The sequence below is a fragment of the Corylus avellana genome, chromosome ca3 (genome assembly GCF_901000735.1).
Source record: "Corylus avellana chromosome ca3, CavTom2PMs-1.0".
Classification (NCBI taxonomy): domain Eukaryota; kingdom Viridiplantae; phylum Streptophyta; class Magnoliopsida; order Fagales; family Betulaceae; genus Corylus; species Corylus avellana.
Genome location: NC_081543.1, coordinates 13331783 through 13342888, shown reverse-complemented (window position 1 = coordinate 13342888; position 11106 = coordinate 13331783). Strand labels below are relative to the sequence as shown.

General features: G+C 36.6%; 2 protein-coding genes across 2 annotated transcripts; both read left to right on the top strand.

Annotated features, from left to right (window-relative positions):
• Nucleotides 1-16: 16 nt before the first annotated feature.
• Nucleotides 17-1863, top strand: LOC132174138 (mitochondrial carnitine/acylcarnitine carrier-like protein). The gene is made up of 4 exons (XM_059585836.1): nucleotides 17-148; nucleotides 732-944; nucleotides 1136-1233; nucleotides 1362-1863. The coding sequence occupies exons 1-4, from the start codon at nucleotides 17-19 to the stop codon at nucleotides 1861-1863; spliced, it is 945 nt and encodes a 314-aa protein (XP_059441819.1).
• Nucleotides 1864-3163: 1300 nt separating this feature from the next.
• Nucleotides 3164-4234, top strand: LOC132174137 (F-box protein CPR1-like). Its single transcript, XM_059585835.1, has one exon. The coding sequence runs from the start codon at nucleotides 3164-3166 to the stop codon at nucleotides 4232-4234; it is 1071 nt and encodes a 356-aa protein (XP_059441818.1).
• Nucleotides 4235-11106: the final 6872 nt, after the last annotated feature.

The window sequence follows — 11106 nt, the reverse complement described above, 5'->3', positions numbered from 1 at the left end:
GAGATGTCCAAACTTTATGGCTGCTACACTTCCACTTGCAGCAAGTAGAATCCGTGGCTTCCTAGGAGCAGTATTGACTTGCATTGGCTCCCCTTCTTCACCTACAGGTTCTGAGTATGCCATAACCTATTCAAGAGATGCCAACAATGTTCTTATCCGAGATTCACATTGTATCTCAACATATATGCCCACAAGCAGATCAACTTGTAACAAAACTTCAACTAGAATTGATAATATTTTTCAAGTACAAGTTGCAAAAGTAGCTACCAAGAAACACATTCCAAAAATATTCTTTAAAGATTTAGAGCTAAAATTCAAACTCAAATAACTAAAATTTTCTACCACCCACGCACAGATCAATTGAACATAAAGAAGAACAAAATTTGTAAAAACTGCAACAATAATGCATGCAGGCAACAACTGACCTCCCATTTCATTGCTCACTGGAGAATAAGCATTTTTTTTTCACAACAGAAATAAACAGCAAGGAAAAACTGAAGGTTTTAGAATCTCTGATTTTGCTGAAAGCCGCTCCAACCAGAATATAGGAAATTGAAGAATGGTTGCTCCATGCAGAGCCATGGGTGCAAAGCTATATGGATGTATAAGCCCAAAATACTCTAAATCTTTAAAGAATCTTTTTGGAATGCACTTGAAAAGAGAGAGAGAGAGAGAGAGAGAGAGAGATTAGCCCACACGTTTTCTGTGCCCAGTGGTGCTCGTTTGGTCAGAGGCCACCAATCCGCCCCCCAGAAGCTCTACCCTATCCGATCCGCGCCCAGCCCCAGAATCCTTGGTGCAGCGGCGGCAGGTCCTACCAATCCCGTCGCACGCCCAGGCCAGAGCCACCGATCTGCGACCAGAAGCTTCTTCCCGCTCCGATCCACGCCCAGTTCCTCTGCTACTACGTTCTTCAAGGCACAAAAGAAACTCTTTGTAGCAGGGTATGTGTCCAATGAGGGCTTTATTTCTACACCCAAACCCAAATTCACGAGAAATTTTTGTATCAATCTTGAATCCATTTACATATTTGTCATTGGGCCGATCCGGATCAGGTTGGACTCTGTTGAACATGGGCCTTATTAGTGGACCACGGTGGATCATTGTGGACCTCCCAATGGATTTGGCATAAAAGGAGGCTGACTTTAAAGGCTCACTCTTGGTCTGTGGGGGGACAGGGGCTGGAGTTGCCGTTTCCATTTTAGCTTGCCCCACTGAATTGATCAAGTGCAGGTCAGTACTTTAGTGGTTACTTTCTCTGTCCTTGTAGTGTGTGATCTGATTTCTGAATCCTGAGATGGGAAACTCTCCTAAAATTCGAACTTACCCGTTAACTTCTTTTGATTTACTATAAAGAACAGGTTGCAAGCCCAGAGTGCATTGGCAGATTCCGGTGCGTCTGGTGTGGCCGTGAAGTATGGTGGACCAATGGATGTAGCCAGTCATGTTCTCAGAACAGAAGGGGGTGTAAGGGGTCTCTTCAAGGGGTTGTTTCCCACTATGGCAAGTGAGGTTCTCGGAAATGCTGCAATGTTTGGTGTCTATGAAGCTCTGAAGCAGTACCTAGCAGGTGGCCAAGACACTTCTGGATTAGGAAGAGGCTCTTTGATTGTGGCTGGAGGCATGGCCGGAGATTCCTTCTGGCTTTCAGTCTATCCAACTGATGTGATCAAAAGTGTAATTCAGGGAGATGATTACAAAAATCCTAAGTTCTCTGGCTCCATTGATGCCTTTAGAAAGATCCTGGCTTCGGAGGGAGTAAAAGGGTTGTACAGGGGCTTTGGACCTGCCATGGCCCGAAGTGTTCCTGCAAATGCTGCATGCTTCTTGGCATATGAGGTGACAAGGTCAAGTCTGGGATAATTGGTTTTTTTGGTTTTAGTGGTTAAGGATTTGGTTGAATTAAAGCAAAATGATTCTGAATAAACCTGTTTAATTAAGAGATTGTTTTGCAATGCTGGCAAGCTCTAATTTCTACTTTGAAATTCACTTGGTCGTGGTTGTTGGAAGGAACATTTTTTCACCGATTGATATATATATATATATATATATATATATATATATAAAGGCACCAGTTGCTCCTCAACTTTGCTTTTTCAGATGTATGACAAGTATATGATAAAAAAAAGTAACCAATTGATATATAAAGAAAAGAGAAATTTCACTAACAAATCAACTTCTTTTTTGGGTGTATAATATAATTTGGCTTTAATTAATTTCAAGTCCTATAGTGTGATCAAAGTCACGCCCTCTCATGTCCTCCATAACTCTCGTATCAATTGTGGAATTGGACCCATTGGCAGTGGAGGAGATAGGATCTCGTTAATGTAGGGGCGGGCTAACAATTAATCAATATAAAATTATATTATATTTTAATATAATTTATCAAAAAATTAACATAAATAATTTCTTTATTCCACACTAGTATTGCATGTCTAATTAATTGCTTCTAGTCGTATTTAATTATTTATCATTGGTATGCAATTATTTTGATGTTATTTTTCTTCGTATCAAATAGAAGTATTATGAAATTAAAGCGCACTAGAATACAAATAAGATAACTAGGAGGAGGGGAAAGATAACTACTTTTTTCTTTTGTAGGTAAATCATAAGAAATTTTATTAAAACTGATTTTATTAATTAAAACTGATATTATTAAGGCATGCATATTGTGTTTAGAAAGGAAAGATGAATCCAAAATAAAGGGCGTTGGGAAAAAGGCCGTACATTAAGGAAAGATTGTTGTAAAATTAATTTGACATGCAACTGCAATTGCAGGTATCAATTATATATAAGGATCTAAATATCAATTTCAAAGATTACAAATATTAATGAGAATCAACCAACCCATATTAATTAATTAACTAACTATAACAGGAAAATTACATAAATCACGGACAGCTGGATTAATGCCATTGATTCTCTGTAAGGATATTTGAGCTTAATTAATATTTGATTCTTGCACTGATTATATATATATATATATATATATATATATATATATATATAAGAAAGAAATAATGATGACCGAACCGACCACCATAAATACCACCTTAATTAATTAAACCTCTGCGACAGCCATAGCATGCAAAACTAACCGACTACCTTCATCACTTCAAATCTCTCTCTAGAGTCTAGACTCTACCAAAAGACTTCAAGATCGATGAAGACGACTCATCTCCCGCAAGAGCTCATAACCCAGATACTTTCCATACTACCCATCAAGCCTCTTGTTCGGTTTCAGTGTGTTTCCAAGTCATGGTTCGCCCTAATAATCAACGACTCACATTTCATCAATTTGCATCTCAGTCGCTCCAAAGAACGCATCCTCATTTTAGCGAGCTCTGAGCCACTCGATTACCTCATTGTAAACTTGTCCAACGAGGATCGGTTCGGCGAGGCTGTGAAGATCCAACACCCACTACACCACTCAGAAAGCAACCGTATTGTAGACTCTTGCAATGGCCTGGTTTGCATCAACAACTACAACGATGAGACTGTGATATGGAACCCATTAATTAGAAAATACAAAAAATTACCCACTAAGCCCAGAGAAGAGTTGAGTCATGACCATTTCGCATTTGGACACGACAGAGTCAACGACGACTACAAGGTTTTAAGGTTAGTGGAGTTCTATCGACGGGATGGAAGAAGAAAATATAGTCTTGAGGTATACAGTCTAAGAGAACACTCTTGGAGAATGGTGGAAGAAGAATGGCCTATTGTGGAATTGTCACATTTCTGCTACACTTGCCGGGCCATTTTCTCCAACGGTGCTTTCCATTGGATGGTTACTCTTGTGGCGGACTTAAAAAAGGTCCATGTTGCATTTGATCTCAGCACTGAAAAATTCCGAGTGCATGAATTTCCTGTTAATTCTTCAATCAATTTGCGTGTCTTTTTGGTGGACTTGGGAGGATGGCTTTGTGCAGTTTTTCAGGATCTCTGTGAAGTTTGGGTGATGAAGGAGTATGGGATAGTAAGTAGTTGGACTTTGCTTTATGCGATGGAGCGAGCTTTTACCAACTACCCACCTTTAGTGTTCTCACGTGACGGCGAAGAGGTTTTTACCGGAGAACTAATTGAGAGTCACTTAATGGAACTCTATTGGTATGACATCAAAAAGAAGACACGCAGGATTGTTGAGATTGAAAATATACCCGTTGATCTCATTTTGCCTTACTTTTGTGTGGGAAGCCTCCTCCTTCTCGATGCTGACAATGACAAGGAATAAGGATGATATTTTGGGGGGGGGGGCTAAGGTGGGGGTTATATTTGTGCCGGCATGATGGCCTAATCATGCGTTTGATTTATCTTCAAGAACATGCATGTTCAATAAGGGGGCCTAGCTAGGCCTAGGCAGGTATATTATGTTATTTTTATGTGCATGTTGAAAATCATCTTCGATCTCATGATTATTATGATTTTAATCTGCGAAACAACAAATATTATCCTGCAAGCTAGTCTTTGAGTATGTGATGAGGGACAGAAACTAGGAAAAAAATCCTGCCACAAGTCGATTAAGCTAGAGCGTTGTGCAAGTCAAACATGTAAATTAAATTATGCTGATTAGAAAAAAAAAATGTAAATTATGCATTAGGTTAAGCATAATCGGTGGATGCATTTTGCCCTCTAGCTCCTCTCTCTCTCTCTCTTTAAAAAAAAAAAAAAAAAAAAAAAAGATAATGGTTCTTGGGAGCTTGATCAATTGGAGGAACTCTCATAAGCTCAGAGAAATAAAAATCTTGAAATATCACTGGAATCAAAATATTAATCTTAATTGGTAAGGGGCAGATATATAATTAATAATAAACATGTTTATGTGATAAAGGAAAACAATTAACAAACGATATTGACAATTATATATTTCCTATATATATATATATATATACATCTTTGATGATCATGTCTAGAATCAAAGTTGAGCACATTGACATCCTCATTAATCCTCAACCAAACGAATGAGATCGATGTAGAAGAGCTCCTCATTGCTTCATTATGTATGATCCTAGCTAGCCAAAATTACTCCATGTCAGATGTAATTCAATACACACTTATAAATCAAATCAAATGTAAAATCCGTATATATATAAGAAATGACACATGTTTTAGGAATAAAAAAAAAAAAAAAAAACCAAAATAAATCACTTTCATAGTCTAGTGATTTTAATTTCTTAAAATTAAATAAAAAACCAAAAATGTTTTCGTTGTTTGTAATTGTAAAAATATTTTCAAAAATAAAATATTTTAGAATCTCATAATTAGGGTTGAATATTTGATTATGATTTGATTCCCTTTATTTATTGTTATTGATTTTTTAAGCCTTATTTATTTCGGAATGTTGGAGAATTTTTTTTTTTTTACATGCCCACACAAAGGATAGGGAGGAGAGATTCGAACTAGTGATATCTGCTTTATGAAGCATGTGTCCACAAGATTGAGCTACCCCTTGGGGACGGAATGTTGGAGAATCAAATAATATTAATACATTTTTTTTAAATGGCCTTAATTAAAGCATATATATTGACGGTAAATATGTATTTAATTTTTTTTTTTTTTTTTTTGAAAATTATTTTATTAGGATTCATTAATTGGGGCCTTATTAAATTGTGGGCCTTTTTAAAATTATTTATTTAACATGATTAGGGGCCTTAATTAAAGAATATGGACCATAGTAATGGCTTCAAATTTTTTTATTGATTTTTTTTTTTTTTTTATTGGGAACCCTAGGCGACGGCCAAACCTACCTAAGGGTTGGGCCGGCCCTGAGGTTTGGGTACCTTTTTGGATCATCTTAATTAGGTTGTATTTTTCTAGTTTAGTCTATATATTAGAACATGACAAGACAACTTAATTAGGTTGTATGTTGTGAATATGTTGATTTTACCATATTTACGAGGGTTGATTCTCACTAAGATGTAGATTTACAATTTTTTTTGTGTGTTTTTACCTATAAAACATCTTTTTTTTTTTTTTTTTTACATGTGCAAACCTTACCATAAAAGAGTTAAGGCGCTAAAATTTGAGCAAAAAAAAAAAAAACTCAAGGTAGATGTAGTTACCAATAAACTACCGCTATGAACAATAACTAAGCAACTAATACTATTACGTATGGAAAATTATTCTGGAGAGGGGTATTAGATATAGGGAGATCCTATATCCCCATACATGTTCCTCTTATGTGTTAAGTCTCTGAGTTCCATGATAACCAATGCTAATGCGTTGGGAACTTTGACGGAAGTACCCACTTCTAGAAGGGGCCCTCGGATAAGTCACATACTCTTTGTGGACGACAATCTGTTATTTTGCAGGGGTAGCATCTCACAGTGGGAAAGATTGAAAAATATTTTGCAGCTCTATGAAAAAGCGTCGGGCCAGCGACTAAATGATAATAAGACCTCCCTGTTTTTTTAGCAAAAATACGACAGTGGTGGAGAAGGAAGCAATTTTGGCAATGGCAGGGATACCGGCTACCCAACGTTATGAAACTTATTTGGGTCTCCCGGCTTTGGTGGGAAAGTCATGCAAAGCAGCTTTCAAGGGCATCTTAGACCGGGTGTGGAAAAGATTGCAAGATTGGAAGCTGAAATTTTTATCTCAAGCCGATAAGTCCTACTCAAGGCGGTAATTTAGGTTATTTCGTCCAACTGTATGAGCATTTTTCTATTGCCAAAAGGCCTTTGTTCGGATATCAATTCCCAAATGCGAAAATTTTGGTGGGGTCAACAAGATAATGAGACCCATACTAATTGGATGAGTTGGGGAAAGATGGGTATGACCAAAGCTTCGGGTGGGATGGGTTTTTGGGATCTCACATTTTTTAATAAGGCCCTATTGGCGAAACAAAGCTGGCGATTATGGAAGGAACTGGAGAGTCTAGTTGCAAAGATTATGAAAGCGAAATATTATCCGGATGGGTCTATTTTAGATCCCAAGGTGGGTGCTAGGCCTTCATTTGCATGGAGGAACATTCATAGCTCTTCTGAAGTGTTGAAGGAAGAACTACTATGGCGTATTGGGAATGGAGCTACTATTCGAATATGGAAGGATAGGTGGATTCTCCGAAAACTATCCTCAATTCAGATGCCACTATGGGAGAATTAATTGATGAAGATTTGAAGGGGTGGAATGTCCAGTTACTAGAGCAGATTTTTTCCAAGGAGGAGGTTCAGTTGATCCAATCCATACCATTAGCCGCACCAACCAGCAGGATACATTGATTTGGAGAGGCAGTACAAACAAAATTTTTTCCGTCAAGAGTGCTTACCATATACAATTGGAAACTGTAGCACAAAAATCAGGTGTGGGCTCCCTAGTAGTGGGTCAATGAAGTTTGGAAAAAGCTGTAGGGTTTGGCAATACCGAACGTTGAAAAAAATTTTCTTTAACGAGCTTGTCATGACATCCTTCCTACCTGGGAAAATCTGCTCAAACGGAAGGTAATTCAAGATTCGGAGTGTCCAATTTGCGGCTTCATGGTGGAAACGGGTTTCCACATTTTATGGCAATGCCCGGCAGCTTCGGATGTTTGGGGTATGGGTCCTATAAAATTCCAAAAGAGTTTTTTTTATGGCTCCAGTTTCTTGGAGGTAGTAGAAAGGATGTTTCGGAGATGTAATCAAGAAGAGATTGCTTTATTCGCTGGGCTAGCACGACGGATTTGGCTGAGACGCAATGATATTTTGCATGAGGAGTTTTCTCCCACACGAACGTTATACTAAAACAAGCTACAAGGGCTTCGGCAGAATTTATGGAAGCACAGGACGTCAGGGAAGTGAACATGCAAAGCAGCGTAACAGATGGCATGCAAAAGTCGGAGGCACCAAGCCCGAGATGGTTTAAGGCAAACTGGGATGCCTCTTTGAATAGCAAGGAGGGGCGCATGGGAGGTGGCGTGGTGATACGAGATTTCTATGGCCAAGTGGTAGCAGCGAGGTGTTTCTCTCGTGGGGGAACCTTTTCACCGATAGCGGCTGAATCAATGGCGGCTTTGGTGGTTACAGACTTGTGCCAGGACGTGGGGTTCACTCATGTTCACCTGGAAGGGGATGCCAAGATTATCATAGATGCTGTGAACCGCGAAGAGGCTGACTGGAGTCGACTGGGCCATGTTGTGAAAGACATAAAGATGGAACTCCATTTGTTTACTCAATGGAGAATGAGCTTTGTTACGAGGGAAGGAAACCAGGCTGCACATTCTCTTTTTAAGTTTGCTGCCATAAATGGTGTGGATTTTTGACACCGGACAGAACTAAGATTGTCCTGACAGCGTATAATAGCAACAGAAACTAAGAATTGAAGATAGAAAATGGAACTTAGGAAGAGAAAAAATAACAAATAGGGAAGGGAAAATCCCTAAGTGCCCAAATAAGCAAACAGAGAAATAATTCTAAAAGACTTAAATTTAATTGATAGTATAAACTAAATTGAAAAACAACAAAGACTAGATGTCTTTATATAAGCTAGGCACCTCCTAAATTAACAAGGAAAAGGAAAAGCAAACCTAATTGGAAAAGGAAAACAAATCCTAATAGGAAAGGAAAAATTCAATCCTTACTGAAAAAGGAAAACTAAAACACACATGTATAATTAAAATAATAATTTTCTAAAATTCTTCCTGCAGAAATTTTGTATGGAGTGAATCTCCAGATTGTATTTGCGAGACCATTTTGTTAGAGCAATTAGCTCTCGCATAGTGATTCTAATAAAATATCATCTTTTTCTCAGGAAAAAAAAAAAAAAAAAAAACTATTACGTATGTGATTGTTAATTCATTAAAAAATGAAAATATGTAATGTAATGAACTTTAGTTAAATTTATGAATGGTTAAAAATTGTCCAAATATTGCCAAGTAACAAATTAATTCACATGGTTAAATATTAAGAAAGTGTAATTCAGGTAGATGATTACAAAAATCCCAAGTTCTGTGGCTCCATTGATGCCTTTAGAAAGATCCTGGCTTCGGAGGGAGTAAAAGGCCATGCCATGGCCCCAAGTGTTCCTGCAAATGCTGCATACTTCTTGGCATATGAGGTGAGAAAGTCAAGTCTGCGATCGCCAGAGAAGGATCCTCTCTATTTCATTTGAAATGAAGGAGATTCATTCAGTTGTTTTAAGAGGTTATTTTCGTCCAAATAAAAAATAGGAAGCCACAAAAATAACAAAATTACCTGTTAAAAACAATTAACTTGTTCTCTCTATTTCAAATGAAATGGATAGGATCCAAGTTCATAATAATCATAATTATTTCTTTCGGTTTTGGTTGAAGTAAAGCAAAATGGTTCAACCACTGAATAAACCTGTTTAATTAATTAAGATATTGTTTTGCAATGCTGGCAAGCTCTAATTTCTACTCTGTAATTCACTTGGTTGTGATTGTTGGAAGGAACATTTTTTCACGGATCGATATATAAAGGCACCGGTTGCTAAACTTGGCCTTTTCAGATGCTCTCTTTGATTACTTTTGTATGACAAGTATATAATAAAAGTAACCAATTGATATATAGAGACGAATCAACTTTTTTTTTTTTTTTTTTTTGGGTGTATAATATTATAATTTGGTTTTAATTAATTTTAAGTCCTATAATGTGGTCAAAGTCAAGCCCTCTCATGTCCTCAATAACTCTTGTATGAATTGTGAAATTGAACCGATTGAGATTGAGACAAGTGTCCCTTTATCTTCTGATATGTCACAATCCCAAGAAGTTGAAGTTGAAGTTGGAGTTGGAGCTAGACCTAAGCCAAAGCCCAAGTACGGATATTTATGTAGGAAATTGAAAATTAAAATCCAGTTCGCATAAAAAATTATCATGTTATTAAATACACTAATTCATTAAGAAAATATATGTTTAAACAAATTAAAAATAAATGTCTAATGTTGGGTTTATCTCGTGTCCAATGGCAAAATCAGAAATTTATTTTGACAATGGTCAAATTAAAATAATAGAATATACTACTAACATTTATTTAATATATATATATATATATACACGGCTTTACTGAATGGAAAGGGTTCAAAATTCAATTTGCTGAATAAATAAAAAATAATAATTATTATTATTTTCAATGGAAATTTCTATCAATTAAGGGTTTTAATGCCAATCAAAAATTTTGTTTAAGTCATAGGATTTTGATCTACTTGAGCACTCCTAGAAATCTTTTTAAAAATTAAAGTTTTTTTTTAAAAAAAAAAAGAAAAAAAGAAGAGAAATCGAGACAAAAGAGAAATGACTAAATAACCATATAAAACTAAATATTCTGTACTTTTTAGAGTTTGTTTAACAAAAATTAAATTAAAAAATAGATATAAAATTTGTAAAATGATTATTCTCTTACTTTTTCAATTTTTTTTTTTAAAAGGAGAGCTCGGTAAAAAGAAAATAGCAGAAACATTGATGGCGTGTAGAAGAGATGGAGTGTGTCAGTCAAAAAGCTGGTGTAAAAAAGCTGTAACGAGTAAATGTTCAAATCAAACGGCTGGAAAGTAAAGGTTGAGACAAGCTGGCTCCCTTATTGAGGTGAGTAAAGGCAACATCTACCCACGTGAGACATTAAATTAACACGGGTTCCTTTTCCTTTCTTCTTCTTTCAGCCTCGATCTGCATATCTTCAGCCTCAGAGCAGTCGGTCATCAGTTTACAAAGGAGGAAATCAGGTCAAAAGCCTTTTCCTTCAGATATATATATATATATATATATATATATATAGGAAAACTGAGAAGGGGTCGAAAGAAGAAGAAAGAAAATGCCTCCGCTGCCTCAATTGAAACCTCTCTCGATCTGTTGCTTTCTCTTCGGTCTTTAAGACATAATATGTCAGATGAAAATTAACATGTCTAATTTTTTCACATCTTATATTTTCTCCATCTTCATCGTAACGTTTGTCAGGCACCAACCATATAGTATATAGTTGTCGCCTGGCTGACGTTGTAACGATGGTGGAGGAAATATAAGATGTGAGAAAATCAGACATGATATCAAAGTTTCTCGATCGCATGCTCATATTAATTTTCATCTTACATATTATGCCTTGAAGACCGCAAGCAAGAAAAAGGTCGAGAGAGGTTTCAATTAAGGCAGTGGAGTCATTTTTCCAGTGGAGGCAGCA